General features: G+C 47.5%; 1 protein-coding gene and 1 long non-coding RNA gene across 8 annotated transcripts in view; one reads left to right on the top strand and one right to left on the bottom strand.

Moving 5' to 3' along the window:
* The window catches only part of Cops7b (COP9 signalosome subunit 7B), a 157,378-nt gene extending 141,124 nt beyond the window's left edge, over positions 1-16,254 (bottom strand). Inside the window, exons 1-5 of one of the 7 annotated variants that reach the window (XM_087209298.1) lie at positions 15,953-16,238; positions 8,983-9,160; positions 6,190-6,265; positions 4,776-4,864; positions 1,782-1,984 (exon numbers count right to left, since the gene is read on the bottom strand). In XM_087209298.1, coding sequence (XP_087065424.1) covers positions 1,782-1,984; positions 4,776-4,864; positions 6,190-6,265; positions 8,983-9,144 — 530 coding nt within the window. In that variant the 5' untranslated portion in view covers positions 9,145-9,160; positions 15,953-16,238. Of the gene's footprint in view, positions 1-1,781; positions 1,985-4,775; positions 4,865-6,189; positions 6,266-8,982; positions 9,161-11,552; positions 11,690-15,952 lie in introns of those variants that run through there. The other 6 variants (XM_087209301.1, XM_004868055.4, XM_087209299.1 and 3 more) reach the window with 6 other exon arrangements.
* LOC110346328 (uncharacterized) lies at positions 11,668-15,954 on the top strand. Its single transcript, XR_002390290.2, has 3 exons — positions 11,668-11,917; positions 12,534-12,812; positions 13,067-15,954. It is a non-coding gene; the product is annotated as an uncharacterized LOC110346328 (long non-coding RNA).
* Positions 16,255-16,261: the final 7 nt, after the last annotated feature.

The following is a 16,261-nucleotide window of genomic DNA, read 5'->3' as shown; positions in this document are numbered from 1 at the left end:
GTGGGCAGCTTCTTGGAATAAGGCTCGAACTTCCAACCTCTGCAGCCCAGGGACAACGGTTTTACAGAAGAGAATGTAGGGTGGAAGGAGGTGGGAGAGACTACAGGTGGCACTTATCATTGTTTTCCTCACTAGAAAAACATATTTCCCAAAAGCATCCTATTTTGGAGATTGCCTATTTTCTCAGAAGTTGAGGATACATTCTAATTGCCATACTCATTGTTTTTTTGGTACCAGGGATCAAACTCAGGATCTTGCCCTTGTGAGGTAGTTGGCAGCACCACTGAGCCAAATCCCTGGCCGGCCATACTCATTTTTATTTTCCTCGCTTTTTATTTTTAAAATTAAAAATAAAAAAGAGCTGTGAGCAGCAGTGTAAGCATGTAATCTCAGCACTGAGGGTGGCTGAGGCAGGAGGATCCCAAGTTTGAGCCTGCCTGGACAACTCAGCAAGATCTTGTCTTTAAAAAAAAAAGGGAGGCCAGGTGTGATGGCACAGGCCTGTAATCCCAGCATTTGGGAGGCTGAGGCAGGAGGATCACTGCAAGCTCAAGGCCAGCCTGGGCTACATAGCGAGACCCTGTCTCAAAAGAATAAAAATAAAGAAATAAATGGCTGAGAATGTAGCTCAGTGGTAGAGTGCCTGGCCCTGGGTTCAATCCTCAACACATGAGAGAAAAAGAAAGAGAAGGTAAGAGAGAGAGAAGGCAAGAGGAGGGAGAGGAAGGGGGAGAGAGAGAGAGACAGAGAGAGAGAGCAAGGGCGCTAGGACAAACAACTGTAGTAGCACCAGACATTAGATTCTATGTATCAGACATTTCCGTGTTAGAGATATTTCCTAAGTTCATTCTGATTTAATAGCTTAGCAATCCGTTGAAAGCTTCTGCTTTTGTCACACATTGAAAGTATTTGGAGCCATGCTTGGGGCAGAATTTGAGATACTAGATGGGCAGCACATGCCCTGGGGTCTGAGAAGCCTAAGTGAGGTGTCAGGGGCATCAGGTTCCAGGGTACAAACGCTGGGGCCTTCATCCCTGGACTCTCCACTTGGAACCACACCAGACACCCAGTTTGTCTGGAAGAAAACAACTTCCCTACCCCTCTGCACAAAGCTGGCTGCTCTGCACCTGCCTAGGAACGTACTCTGCATCTGCGATTATAACCCCCCAACCCCCTTTCAGATCTCACTACAACTTTTCTAAGTCCAACTAGCTTTATTAGGCGCAAATCATTTAAATAGTTCCATAATAAGCCCTTGCAAATATCAAATGTCATTAAAAGACAGTACACCCAAATGTCCCAATTCCTTGCATACGGCAGACTACAGTTATCAAATACTCACGTGTGAGTCTATGTCCCAAGTAACAATAACCCAGTCCCAGTCTCCAAGATCCCCCACGGTGTGTTACAAACCCAGCCTGATACGTTGCTGACTGAACATGGTTCTTATCCAAAGAACCTTCCAAACATTTACTTCCTGAGTATGGCCAAATGTTGTGCCTACATTTAGAAAGCACAGGATCAGCTGGGATGCACAGCCCACCTGCTGAGCCTGGGTATTTTATGGCCCACTGTTAAACAGCCCCTACTCCATTTAAGGCAAGAACAAATTTATAGTCAAGGCAGGAAGAATGACCGCTGTTGCTGCCCACACAGCTGTAATCACAATTGAAGTTCACTCTGGCTCCCTGTCCTAAGGCCCCAGCAGAGCCCCAGTGCCTCCGATGGCCTCTGGAGACCACGTGGGCCACGCTAGCCATACCCTCCTCCTCCAGCCTCACCATTCATGCAAGGTCTTCACAATGTTATTGATATCCTTCTTTCGGATGTCACGGCCAATGCAGAAATCCACTTCTAACAGCTGGTTTCGCTGGTCCAGTTTGCCCTGGATGATGTCAGTGTAGACGGCCTCGATGATAAGGTCTTCTAGTTCCCGGAGATTCCTCATCTCCAGGTCCTTCAGCAGCACAGAGTAGGGGATACACTGCAGAGAAGGTCACATGCTAGTTAGGAAAGGCAACTGGAGAGCATTCATGAAAATACAGCTATGACCCAGAGCCAATAGCTGCCTCTGGGCTCAGGCAGTGCAGGCCAGGGTAACTGTGAACGTTAGGGCAGGAATCTCCAACCTGCAGCCCGTACAGCTGGTAATGCAGCCACTGGAGATCTTAAACATTTTAGTGGGGGATGGGGAGGCTGACACAGGGTCTTGCTATGTGGTCCAGGCTGGGATTACTGTGAGTGCTACCATGACCAGGCTAGACACCAAAGTTCTAACTTATGTGACTTTGGCAGTAGTTTTCATGACTTGATGCAGGGCACTCCAGCACGGACTGCGCAGGGGAAGGCACAGCACACTGCTGACTCCGCCTCCCGCACCCACCACATGGTCAGTGAAGTGAAACCCTCGCATAGCAGATAGTAGGTGCACTTGTGCAACACAAAGAGTAAAATGCAGCAATCACCAAAAACAGTATTTTTTTTTTTGGAACCAAGGATCGAACTCGGGACCTTGCGCTTGCGAGGCAGGTGGTGGAACCACTGAGCTAAATCCCTGGCCCAAAAATAGTATTTTAACCTGCCTACACGTGTATGTGCTGTGAAGACAGGTATTTTTTGTTATTAAGCAGACATGTAAGTTTTCTCATTTCATGAAACTTGAACTTATATTATTTCTTTTTTAGGTTAAAATATTTTAAAAAGATGTTACACATATAGAAACTATGTATACAAGGAATATATACTATGTATAGCCCATTCATACAATCCTGTGATTTCACATGCAGCTTGAGACAATTCTTCACTCGGTGCGGCCCAAGCTGGGCCAAGGTAGGACACCCAGGGTCTAGTGCTCCAGGGGGCAGAGAAGTGAACACAGGACCTGTGAGACCCAAACAAGACCCCCCCAGCACCCCAGAAGTGCCCTCCTGGTTCTCTACACTGGGGACTTTTCCCAGCCAAGGGCTCTCACGCCCTGAGGCATGCTCTTACAGATCCTAGACACCTGCTGGAGGAAAGAGAACTACTTGGTATGTGCCACTCTGCCACCTTTTGGAAGTCTGTAGATTGCACAAAATGCCAGATTATCACAAACCTCCAATAAACCCAGGCACTGGCTACTTGCCCAGGAGAACGTTAGCAAAAAACCTTGCAGGCTGGACCGGGGATTTAGCTCAGTGGCGCGGATTTAGCTCAGTGGTGCCGCACCTTCCTCATAAGCGCACTGTCCTGAGTTTGATCCCTGGTACCAGAAAAAAAAAAAAAAATCTTGCAGGCCAATGCATCCTCCTATAGGCGGCCAGTGGGGACAGCCAGCGCGGAGATTGTTTTCAAGGCCACACTGTTTCCTCAGACTCCTGCCACAACACCGACTCCCCAGCAATGTCCTGTACCGGGCTGTGGTACCGGTCTGAATGATTCCACGACAATAGGACATCTGAACATCCAACTTTCTGCAAATCACCTGACATAGCACTACTAGTTTGGAAATAAACAGTGATCAAATCTGTAGAAACAGACAAGGGGAAGATCCACACAGAAAAAGACACAGCAAAGGCACCAAAAGGGTTTTTCTATGACTAAAGACATGCTGGGGGAGGGGAGCTTACAATGACAACCTGCAGAAAGGAGAAAAAATTCATCCTACTCTCACCGCACTGGAGAAGTCCATGACCAGGACGAGAGAAGCAGTCAGGTCCTCACTTCCCAACAAAATGGGCTGGGTGCAGCTCAATGCTGAAGTGCCTGCCTCAAATGCATGAGGCCCTAAGTTCAATCCCTCACCACTACCAAAAGAACAAGACTCCTACCTGAGATGCTGAGCAAGAATCAGGAGCCTGTGATTAAATTAAAATCATTTAGCAAGTGACAGGGCAATCCAAGAACAAATACACTTCTCTCAAGCTCTATCATGGAGGGGAATGCAAACCACCAGCACTCACACACAGGCTAGGCCGAGCAGAGAGCCAGTCACTGTAAGCTAACCTAGTCTGGGAGCTGCCTGCCAGGCAGCTGGGTCAGAGCACTTCTTCTAAATCAGCTGGGTCAGAGCACTCGGGGAAACGGCGGAGTGAGTGGATCCGACAGGAGGGCAGGGCATCAAGTCAGCACGTGAGGCAAGATTTCCCCTTAGTGTCATGAACCTTGAAAATCCCAGAAGCAGTGTATTAAAAATCTACCTCTTGGCCAGGGATTCAGCTCAGTGGTTCTGCCGCCTGCACAAGGACCGGAGTTCAATCCCCAGTACAAAAACAGAAACAAAAAAATCTACCACTCTGGGCAAAGAGTGTGGCTCTTTGGCAGAGTGTTTGTCTAACACATGCAGGGCCTAGGTTCAATCCCCAGCAGTCCTCTCAGGAAGTCCAATCTACCAGTTTTCCTCCAGCATGGGCACAGTCCACTGTGTGCTGACAGAGGAAGTTGTTGGCTTACCACAGGATGCCTTGCTGTTTGAAATGTATGCACCATTAAGCAGCGCACTGCCCTAACATGACAGAATGCCCACCTGACTTGCGGCCCATGGCTGCCAGCACAGAGACCCACTGCTCTGTCAGCCCTGCTGTCCCTGAACAAACAGGAGTAACTCACTGCCCCGTTTTAACTGTCCTCCCCATCGTAACTGTCATCCTTACTCTCATCCCTTTCTCTCTTTTCCTTTGCCAAGTACATTTTATGCATTTAGGATGCCACTGTGTGTGGCTGAGAGCTCCCCCATCGATGCCATCGAAACACCTGACTCCGGGTACGCAAGAAGACAGGCGAGGGCAGGACCGTACCTTCATTCTTGATGCCAAGCTCACGATGGTGAGGTGTTTCAGCTTGTTCTGCTGGGCTGTGCTCAGTTCTGGCAGGCTCTCCTTGTTGGCTGCTCGGTCCCACCCACCACAAAAATCAAGACATAAAATAAAATTAGGGTTTCTTTAATGGAATAAATTCATCACTTCCCAGCCAAGTCTCCTACTAAATCAATGTCATAACTGAACGTGTTCACTAGGCAAGCACTGCATGAGCACTTCCGGTCTCCTCTGGGAGGTCATAGGCCTCCAAAAGAACGGACTCGGTCTCTCCACACAAGGGGTTTAGTGTCTTGAGAAGCCAGGCTCGCACGAACACCGTGGGGTGGCAGTTATCTTAAGGGGACACTGCTCATGCCCCTGTGGCACTCAAGGAACACATCTTCATCAAGCATTTGTCCCATGCCTCGCACTGTCCTTGGGGGAATCAAGGGTGAGTAAGACAAGCCTCTCGGACTGCGGTGCCACACACCTCCAGGGCACCACCTGCCTGGAGCCATGCAACTCAACAGTCCCAGAACTGTCCCCACTCTTCCAATCAGACGTTTCAACAGCTACCAGTGAAAGGCAGAACTATCAGAGGAAAGGTACAAACTGCCAGAGGAAAAGGGAAAGGAAAGGGAAGACAAGAAGGGAAGAAAGGGAAGAGGACAGAGAGAAGGAAGCAAGCACAACTTCACTTGGGAGGTACAGATAAAAGAAAGGCTTCAGGGCAGAAATGGAGTTTGGGATGAGCAAAACCTTAGTAACAACAGTATTGATCACAGCAGCAGCAAGGGCAATGGCGGCAGATGACGCAGCCCATGGACCACGCACACGGACACACATCTAGTTAACCTTTGTAACAATCCGAGAGACACACTCCAAATGTCTTCATCTCCTAACTCTAACTCTGGATTCCAAAAAGCTAAATCTAAATTGTTGTTTCTTATGCACAGTGCTGAAATTGATCTGGTGGAAAACACAGCAAAAGGGGAAGAAGTCTAGCATCATAATGCTAATTTAATGAAGTTACAACTATGAGTGACTTTATGTTTTTCAAATTTTCTTCAATATGGTGATATTATTTTGATAACATTCAAGGTGTTGAAATATTTTACAACAGGCATCCTGACACCAAGTCAAAGCACTCCAAGTGCCTTACAAACTCCAGTTCTCAATAATTCCACCTGGAAAACACCCAAGGGCTCTATTTGTGGATGAGCTCATTGTACCAAACAGGAAATAAAGGTGAGAAGGGAAAGTCCTTTTGTGAGGTCACCGACAGGGTTCAGCAGAGTAAGAAAGCCAAGTCAGGAAGGTCCCAACACACACACTTTACATCTCAGCCCTCAGTGCTTCTCCAAACAGAGGATGTAGTCAAGACAAATCTTTTGAAGGATCTTAACCAACTCACCTATGTAGTCCGGGTATGTTCCATAGGCAAACAGGTTCAGCAACTGCAAATAAGCAGCGTTAGCTCCTTCTGCAAGCTGAGGAGGAAAAACAAAGTTCACTGGAGAGCGAGCTGTCTCACGATCATCACAGTGTCCAACAGAGGCTGGGTGACTGTGCCGAAGATGGATGGGCACTCCTGTGGCACTGTTTGATTCAGTGGCCCCTGAGGCCCCTTCCAACTCTGATTCTTTGGGGGAAAACAAAATTACTAAAGCCCCAAGTTGAACCTTTCTTCCTCAAGATGTTTTACACTACTTGCAGATTTTTCTCTTTCACACACACACAGCACTAAGCTGGAAGCAGTTCAAATTTTCTCAGGATTCCCTGTGCATTAAAACAGAGACTGGAGCACCCTGTCCACACCACAGCTCAAGAGGCTGATAACCACCATCAGCCTAACCTGAGAAGCTTAGGGTCAGTTCCAAGTTTCAGGACTACACGTGGACTATGAATCCAGGAAGTGACTGACAGAGCTCACGGGTGACAGAGAAGCCCAGCTGGATATGGGGCTGCCCCAAATAAACATTTTCAATAAAATTACTTACTCTTCACTGATGCTGACGGCAAAGAGCCATCTGTAGAAGAAAAACGAGACAGCCACTGTTCCACCTGGAACTGCTTTGCTCTGCGGTCAGTTACGTTAGCAGGGTGCCTCCCTCCACCACAATGACAGCCTGTTACTCTTCCAACTTGCCAAGTGCAGCACAGTCAAAACTCCAGTAACAGTGCTGTTTGCCAGATACCAAAAGCAATACTATCTGACTGGAGCCATTTGGGGGAGAAAAAAAAAGAACTGTCTCCATAATTTCAGACTACTGAAAGGCAACTACCTTATTCCCAGATCCCAAATGGAAAAACATGAACTGTGGGGAGAGAAAAGTGACCTACTAAGGACCCTGGTGAGAATGCCTTCACAGGTTACCATGCACCTCCTAAAGTCCCAAAATAAGAGTTGCAAAAGGCCTGGTAAAGACCACCAAACCTAGCCCCCACTTTTCAGACAATTATAAAACTAAATGAAACAGCTTATGTTCTCTAGAGCTGATAGTTCAAGATGCACCCGCTGGCCTAAAGTTAATAAGGTCTTGCTTACTTTAATTTTTTTTTTTTTTGCTTTAATTTTCATCCATTTCCTCGTAGCCAGTCTGTCAGTTACAAAACAACTATTTGACCTCTATCTGGGCTTTTCATGAACCTGAAAGAAAATATAACCCCTTGGCCATCTATCTCCATCTCAGTTGGAAACTGGGCCCAGTACTCTGAAATCTTCCTCAAAGGATTCATTTTCTATCTCTGGTAAATTAAATTTTTACTGAAAGTCTACTGTATGTATTCAGCTCCAAGGTGCCTGGAGCCTGCACAGCTCATGGGGTAGCAAGCAAGACTGGCATTAAATTAAAAAAAATTTTTTTTTGGTACTGAGGATCGAACTCAGGTCCTTGCGCTTGCACAGCAGGCAGCAAAACCACTGAGCTAAATCCCCGGCCCTATTAAACAAAAATTTACAACTGAACAACGAATGTGGCTCTCCCTCCACCTCTGGCCATCAGAGGAAGAGGAGATATGTGGGGACGGTGGCGGGGAACTGCTCCAGTCTCCTGACCAAGAGGAAGCAGATAGACAGCACTGAGCCCATAAACTGAAGGTCACAACTGGCTGCAGGAGTGGAGCTGGCAGCCAGCAGGAGAGGAATCGCCATGGCCGTGAAGGTGATAAACCACCCAGCAGGAGCAAGCCACCCCCCACATGCACACCACCACCAAGAGCACAAGAGCCCCGTTCAGCAGCATCTGGCGTACAACCCGCAGGAAGCACCAAGGCCTGGTTCTGTGCAAGACAGCCACCCACACGGCCAATGCCACCCTGCGCAGCCAGCAGCCTGTGACAGCAGAGAGTGAACTACCCCACCAACACACCAAGAGTACCCAAAGGCTTCCTCAGAGCAAAGCTCCCGCCAGCACAAAGATGACTGCACTCTTTTCAAACAGATCAGTAACCAAGCAAGTGTCAAGGGTGAGAAGTACAAGGCGCATTCCCCCCATTGCCGTCCATCTGGTCATCGTTAACAGGTCTCATGTTTGAGGCAGAGACCAAAACTGGACACAACAATCAAGCCAACAAAGCAAAATGAACTCCTTCCTTGCTTTACGTGTCTTGCCTTTTTACCACATCTATTTTAGTACAACACTGCCCTTTTCCAGAGGACGATATTTTCCTATTCATGCCCATCTCATGTTCAACAGCCACAATTTCCGCTATGTGTGTCCCTGACCAATCTTGTTCATATTGCACTGGAGGTTTTCTGTCCCTCAGAATTCCTGAAACTACTCCTATTAAATATCAGCCCATATTTACAGCATTATTCTAATTGATCAGGACCATTTCAACTTTTTTACTATCTTTCAGATAACTAGCAACCTGATCAAATTTTACCCAAGTTCAGGGGAAAATACTGAATGAAATGAGCCCTAGATGCCATCCTCAACCACCTCCCCTGCCCCACTACCTAGCATCCCTCTCTCTCTCTCTCTCTTTTTTTTGGGGGAGGTGGTACCGGGGATCAAACTCAGGACCTTGCGCTTGCGAGGCAGGCACCGGAACCACTGAGCTACATCCCTGGCCCTTACCTGGCATCCCTCTCTAAACAGGGTATCTCACAAGTCCACAACACTTCCACACTGGAACCCTTGTAAGTCTGGAGAATCACCGAAAGCCTTAGGCCAAAGAGGAATTCTCTGGAAGCCACTCTTACCTCCTGAACATTGGCCAGCTCCAGTAGTTCTCCAAAGACGTACACTCCAGGAGCCTCCAACACCTGGCTTATGAGAGCAGTAAGGGCTGACCCACTGGTACCTTTGGCTAGTAAAATAAACTGTTCCAGGAGGTTACTTGAAGGTTTTTGTTCACCTGCCATTCTCTGGCTTTGAGATCTGTCCAGAAGAAAAGAGTGTCAGTCATTCTCCTGCTTCTTTTTTTTTTTGTACCGGGGATCGAACTCAGGACCTTGTGCTTGAAAGGCAGGTGTGGTGCTGCTGAGCTAAATCCCCGGCCCTCTCCCTCTTCTTTTCCAAAGTCCATATTGTTAGGCATGGTGGTGCACAACTGTAATCCCAGCACTCAGGAGGCTGAGGCAGGAGGATTGCCTCAGAGTTCAGGGCCAGCCTGGGCTACATGGTGAGTTCAAGGCCAGGCTGAACTACATAGCGAGACCTTGTCTCAGGAAAAATAAAAAAAGGAAGACCAAAGTCCATATTTACTTAATACTGAATCAGACACCAGAATACGTTTTTTCCCCAGTCCAAGGGATTGAACCCAGAGCTTCATGCATCTTAGGCAAGCATTTCTATCACTGAGCTGCAACCCATCCCTTATTTTATTTTGGGACAGCAGCTCACTAAGTTTCCCAGCGTGACCTCAAATTTTCCATTCCATGTTGCTGGGAGTCTAGGCATGCACAATCACAACCAGTGCCAGAATACTTTTAGTTTTATAGTGTTCATAAAGATAAAACAGCAACTGAGTCCAAATGGAATAACCATTGTGTGGGATGGGAAGAGTTCAACCTGGATCTTGTCCTCAATTCTGAGGTTTGAAACACACTTGTAAAAGTCATTTCCTCATCCGTCCCTCTCTCAGAGGCATTGAAGTGGACCAGGGGCCAGAGATGTAGCTCAGCAGCACAATGCCTGCCTGGCAAGCTCGAGGTCCTGAGTTCAATCCTCTGTACAAAAAAAGTAGACCAGGACAGAAACTAACACATGGGAGTTTCTCCTTATCTATCTATCTATTTATTTATTTATTTATTTATTTTGAGACAAGGTCTCCCTATGTAGATCAGGCTGGCCTTGAACTCACTGTGTGACCCAGGATGGCCTCAAACTCAAAGCAATCCTCCTTCCTAGTGCTGGGATTACAGATGTGGGCCACTAGACCCAGCTCTCCCTAGATGTTTTACATCCACCTGATTTACAGGCTCTGGTTAAGAGGCCATTCGTTTCAGCTTCCCATGCGTCATCAGGATCCCATCTACAGGCAGGCACAGATAAAATACAAAAACAGACAAGTACCATGCTTCACTTAATCAAGGAAGTTATTTAAGGGCTGGGATGTGGTAGAGCATCAGCTTAGCATCCACAAGGCCCTGGGTTGGGGGGAGTCATTTAATCATAGGAAATGGGGAGAAACCTATTATGAAAGATAAGCAACAACGAATTCAAACTTAGAAAATAACGCTGTTGTAAGTCTATGGAGGGAAAACCCTTTATTTGGCCTCCTACTGATAGGTGATATTTACCAAACAGGACTTCTGAACTTGTACAAAACCCTAACAACAGGATCTGGGGAAACAATGCAGATACTGTACCACCATCTCCAGGCCCTTAGGTACGACTGTGATCTCACTGCTGGTGTGGGCACACAGAATACCTACTCTGTCCAAGTTCTACATAAGAGAAGACCTGTCCTCCCCGAATGAGACACTGGGAAGTGTGACAAAATGACAGAAAGGTTTGTATAGCAGAGTCCAGCAAAGGACAATTCAAAGGATAGTTTGGCGCAAGAGAAACTAAGGTTTCCTGAAGAGTCTGGTACACGTAATAGGAACTGTTCCTCGCTAATAAAGTGTTGCCTGACTTACATTTCTCACGAAGGTCTTGTCAGAAAGAGAGAAGTGCAAAGGAACAAAGGCTTCTGAGGAAGAAGAAAGGGAAGGAAGAGAGGGTGACAGAACGAAAGGAAGGATTGGGGAAGGGGAGGAGAGAAAAGCAGACAGTGAAGGTTAGGAAAGAAGGAACAAAAACTGCCCTTCCGAGGGTACTCGTGAACAGACAGATGGGGATCTCGGCCAGCGGACTAAATGGAAGATGCCAGGGGTGGCCAGGAGGGAGATGGGGAGAAACTTCGGCGCCTCCGAAAGATCTCAACCGAGAGAGCAAAGTCTGTAGAGACAGAGCGTGGACACCGGCGACCGTCTTCCCAGGAGTGGGAGGCCCGAGGAGGCGGCGGCGAGGGACCCCGCGGAGACGAATTCCCGACAGGGGAGGGCGCTAGTTTGATGGGCCGGGAGGGCAAAGGGGCAGCCCAGGGTAGGGGCCTGCGAGGACGGCCGCAACGCGCAAGCCGAGGGTCGCCAGCCGCGGCGGGCGTCGGAGCTGGCGAGGGCTGGAGCTGGGCCGGGGGCGGGGGGCGTGGAGCGCGGGGCGCGCTCCCCGGGGCGGGGGCGGGGCGGCGTGGCCGCTGGCTTTCCCAGCTGCGGGAGAAGCCGGAGGCCCGGCTGAGCCTGGCGTTGGCCCGCGCAGGGCCCGGCCTCTCGCCAGCCCCTACCTGTCCGCGCCGCCTCTCCGTCCTTTTAGTCGCTGGCTCGGCCTCCCAGCGCCCGCCCGCAGGTTGTCAAGCGTCCATGATCGGCCCGGCGTCCGGCGCTTTTCTGTCTCCGCCGACCCGTCGCCCGTACGGCTCCCCCGGAAGCCTCCCGCCACTGCACTCGAGTTCCGCCCATACAAGGTTCCCCCCGCCGCGATGACTGCCGCTGACCTCGCTCGGGGCGCGGGCGGGAGAAGAGGATCGCGGCCCAGCTGCAGCAGGAAAGGGGCTGTCTGGTGGACACCGGGGGCCCAAACCCTCGCCCGCCGCCGTCAACATCCCTTGGTTGTGCTTCGCGCTCCTTAAAAATCACTGTCGAGCGTTTGGTGAGCATTTTTCCGTGTGGCAGATGTGTACAAATATCTCGCTGAGTTCTCCCAACACTATGGCCGCCTGTATGCCCATTGTTCTGGGGGTGCTAAGCAAGCCTAAAAGCCCCAGCCTCCAACCCTTACCCTAATCAAGGCTCACTTTGTAATCCTGGCTATCTGAAGCCAATAGCCATGTTCTTAACCCCTATTCAGAAAAAAAAAAAAAATTTGTTTTTAACTACTTAGTCCAGGCTGGCCAGGAGTTCTCAGTGATCCTCCTGCTTCAGCTGATCATTCTCTTGCCTCAGTCTCCCGAGTGCTAGGATCACAGGTGTGCGTCGCTACACCTGGGTATCAGAACATATTTTCAAATAAATTGGAGATGGCTTGGGCAAACGTTTGGTTCTGTAACCAAAATGACATCCGTGGTATTGCATTTGGTTACTACCAACTCCACTGGGAAGATAATTAACAAATACTACATAATTGAATACTTAAACTATTTCCTTTAGCGTATAAGCCACAGGAAAGAGCCTTATTTATCTATTTCGCATTAGGGTGCAGAAATCAGGACAGCTAGTAAGGAGCCTAGCACCAACCTCTTATTCATTTATGCAAACATTTTCTTTAGCGCCTTCTAGAAAGAAGGTTGTATGAAGATACAATAAGGTTCTTGCCCTCAGAAGGCTCCAGGATGCTAAGTGCAGGAGAGAAATATAATACTACTCTGGAAGCACAGAAGAGAATAGCTTGGGAATGAACACAGCCATTTTTCAAACAAAAACTGGAAGAAAAGGGCATAATGACCACTGTATCAAAGTTGGCACTGTGCACCATACACTGATGCATGTGGACAGAACCGGATGGAGAGAGCAAAACTTGAGGTGATGATTTGTTCCACGGAACAGAGGTAAGTAATGGCAGCTGGAGATGAAAAGGAGGAGACATCGCTGGAGACCTTACATGGTGGAGTCTATGGGACTCGCTGATGAGCTGAATGCAGGGAGGAGGAGGGAGGATACCCCAATCAGGCTCCGGAGACCAGGGCTGCCTGAAGGTGGTTTTAATAGCAGAGTGGAGGCAGAGGGGCAAATTTGAGGGTGGAAGACAACTGGGTTCAGTTTGAATTTATGAATATTCCAGCACTGCCTCTGCTTTGTCCAGAACCTGGTCCCTACCCAGTGACTGAACACAGGCTTCGCAGTGTGCCTCCTCCCAGCCCAGCTGCAGGCCTGCTGCACTCAGCAGCCTGTGCCCATGCTGCTGTATTCGAGTTCACATGCTTGCCTGTCAGAATCACACTAACCCTACAGCCAAAGATTTCTTATATTCAATGCAAAGAGTGTGTCATGCCATAGAAGAAGATAATAAACTACTGTCCTACATTGAAATTAAGAATTTCTGTTTCCGGGGATTGAACTCGGGTCCTTGCGCTTGCGCAGCAGGCAGCGAAACCACTGAGCTAAATCCTCGGCCCAAGAATTTCTGTTTCCAAAGACACCAGTAAGAATGTGAAAAGAGCCACAGCCTTGGAAGAGATACTTGAAAGCATATATGTGACAAGGAACTCTGCATCCAGACTGTATAAAGAACTATCAATCAATTTTTTAAAAGCCCAGTTTTGTTTTGGTTTTTTGGTACCAGGGATCAAACTCAGGTCCTTGCGCTTGCGCAGCAGGCGACGAAACCACTGAGGTAAATCCCAGGCCAAAAGCCCAGTTTTTAATTAATTTATTTATTTTGGTACCAGGGACTGAGCTCAGGACCTTGCACTTGCCAGGTAGGCACTGTGCCACTGAGCTAAATCTCCAGCCCAAAGCCCAGTTTTTAAAAGTGAACAAAAGACTTTTTATCTGGCACCTCACTAAAGAAGTCGTTGGAATTGGCAATAAGCATATGAAAAGGTGCTCAGCATGAGAAAAATGTAAATACCACAATGAAATACTACTTTTATCTCAAATGGCTAAAAATTTAAAAACTGACAACAGGGACCAGGGATGTAGCTCAGCGGCACAGTGCCTGCCTGGCAAACTTAAGGCCTTGAGTTCAAGTCCCCGTACCAAAAAAAAAAAACCTCACAACAAACACCCTGTGTTGATAAGAACACAAGGCAACTAGACTCTTGTACATTGCTGGTGAAGGCATAAATTTTACTTTGGAAAACTGGCACTATCTACTGTTAATGATCATATGCATATCCTACAAGCCTGCAACTGTTCTAGAAATGTGTGCACATGTCTACAAAAAGAAACATACACGAAGGCTCATGTAATAATGCAGCCTTAGCCAGGTGTGGCAGGGCATGTCTGTAATCCTAGCACTGTTAAAGCCTTAAGCAGGAGAGTCACAAATTCAAACCCACCCTGTGCAACTCAGTGACTTAGTGAGACCTTGTCTCAAAATAAAAACTAAAACCAAGCTGTGGATGTAGCACGGTGCAAAGGCCTTCAGTTTAATCCTCAGTACCACCAAATACTACTATTACAACTACTACTACTACTGGCAATAATAATCATGCAGCCTTATTAATAATTGCCCCAAAAAACAACCCAAATGCCCACTAGAGTAAAACAGATAAAACTGTGGTGTATACATACAGTGGGATGCTACTCAATAATTGAAACAAAAAAGGTGCAACATGGATGAATCTCACAAAAACACTGATGAAATAGAAAGGTCAAACATGTACTGTACACATATATGATTACATTTAAGAGAAATTCAAGTATAAACAAAACTGATCTAATAGCAATGAAGTCAGAATAATGGTTATCTTGAGATGTGAGGATGCAGTACTGACTGGAAAGGGCACAATAAGCACTGGAAATGTTCTCTCTCGATTTGGAGGTGGTTGACGGGGTGTAGACATGTATGTGAAATTGTTCCCTTCCTGCATGGATGTTATACCTCATTAACAAAAACATTTAAGGATAAAAATGTTTTAATGTAGAAAAAACTCTTCCTCATCCTTCAAGTTCAAATGCCACTTCCTCCATAACGTTTTATATTATAAGTCTCTCCATCAACCAGGCGTGGTGGTGCATGCCTATAGTCCCAGCATTCAGGAGGCTGAGGCAGGAGGATCGCCATGAATTGAGGCCAGCCTGGTCTACACAGTAAGTTCAAGGCCAGCCTGAACTACATAGTGAGACCCTGACTCAAAAATAAATAAATCTCCCCATCAGGGCCACCGTGGCATTCTGATGTCATTTCTTTTGTCATTTACCACACTCCATCTTGAATCTCAATGGAGTCTCATTTCCCTAAATAGATGATTATCTTCCTAATGACAGAAACTGTGTCTTTCACCCTCTACCCACTCAGTCCCTGACAAATAATAGAAGCCAAAAGCCTGTTTGTTGAAATATGTACATGAAAGAAAAATTGAGTGGGTGCCCAGGTAGGTGAAAATGAGGACAGGAAGAGGACGTAAGAAGACTCCAAGGAAACCATGACTTACACCAATTTTACCTATTTCCTGAAATCACAAGAGATGTCACCTTGTGACAAAGAAAGAACAAGTCAAAACACCAAGTCCTATGTAGAAGAAGGATAAAAAAATGGCATACTTCCTCACTTGAAAGAAACCCACCTGATCAATTCTCACCTAACCTTTGGGTGTTTTCAACCCTGGATCGGAAGACTGTTTATCAAGGACAGTAACAATCACATTGTCGTGCTGCTAAAAATATCACCTCCTAGCCTGGTGCAGAGCCCAGAACGCGGGCCAGCCAGCCAACTCAGGGCCGAATCCCAACTCTGCCCCAACTTGCTGTAATCTGTGACCAATCTCTTTACCTCTTTGGGTCTCAATTTCCTCAAACGTAAAAACGACAGGGATAGGATTAGCAAATTCTTTGAAGTCCCTTCCTGTATTGCTATTCTGAGTATACAATCAATTGCTCACCCAGTCGGAAGCAAGAACACACCAGAAACCCCTGTAAAATACTTAAAAGGTGCTCCAGAGCTACAAGCGAGCAGGATTTGAGAAAGTCATTTCGTTCTATTATCTTTCACGGTTTAGTCAATGTCTGTTGTTTGGAGCCTTACCATGATTTGCAGGAGACTTCTGAGTTCCGTGTAAACAGAAGTTAATTCTCTGTGGGCTGTCATCTCCTCTTGAGGGAGAAGAGCGTCTTTCCGCCCGGTTCCAAGGCTACACCGAGAAGCCACCGACCCAGTAGGCCGGCTAGTGAATGTGCGCACAAGGCGCGGCACACTGGTGTCTAAGTTAGAGGAGCCGGGTGCGGGGCATCCTGGGATGTGTAGTCCTCGGCCTCAGGGCGATGCGCTGAAATCTGCGATTCCCAGCGCGACCTTGGAATGCTGGGAAATGTAGTCTCCACTACTTCGCACAGT

Source organism: Heterocephalus glaber, unplaced genomic scaffold (assembly GCF_053883595.1).
Source record: "Heterocephalus glaber isolate CG9 unplaced genomic scaffold, H.glaber_assembly_v1.0 deba00001004, whole genome shotgun sequence".
In the NCBI taxonomy this organism is placed as follows: domain Eukaryota; kingdom Metazoa; phylum Chordata; class Mammalia; order Rodentia; family Bathyergidae; genus Heterocephalus; species Heterocephalus glaber.
The sequence above is the reverse complement of the archived record's forward strand: the minus strand, read 5'-3'. Positions and strand labels throughout refer to the sequence as shown.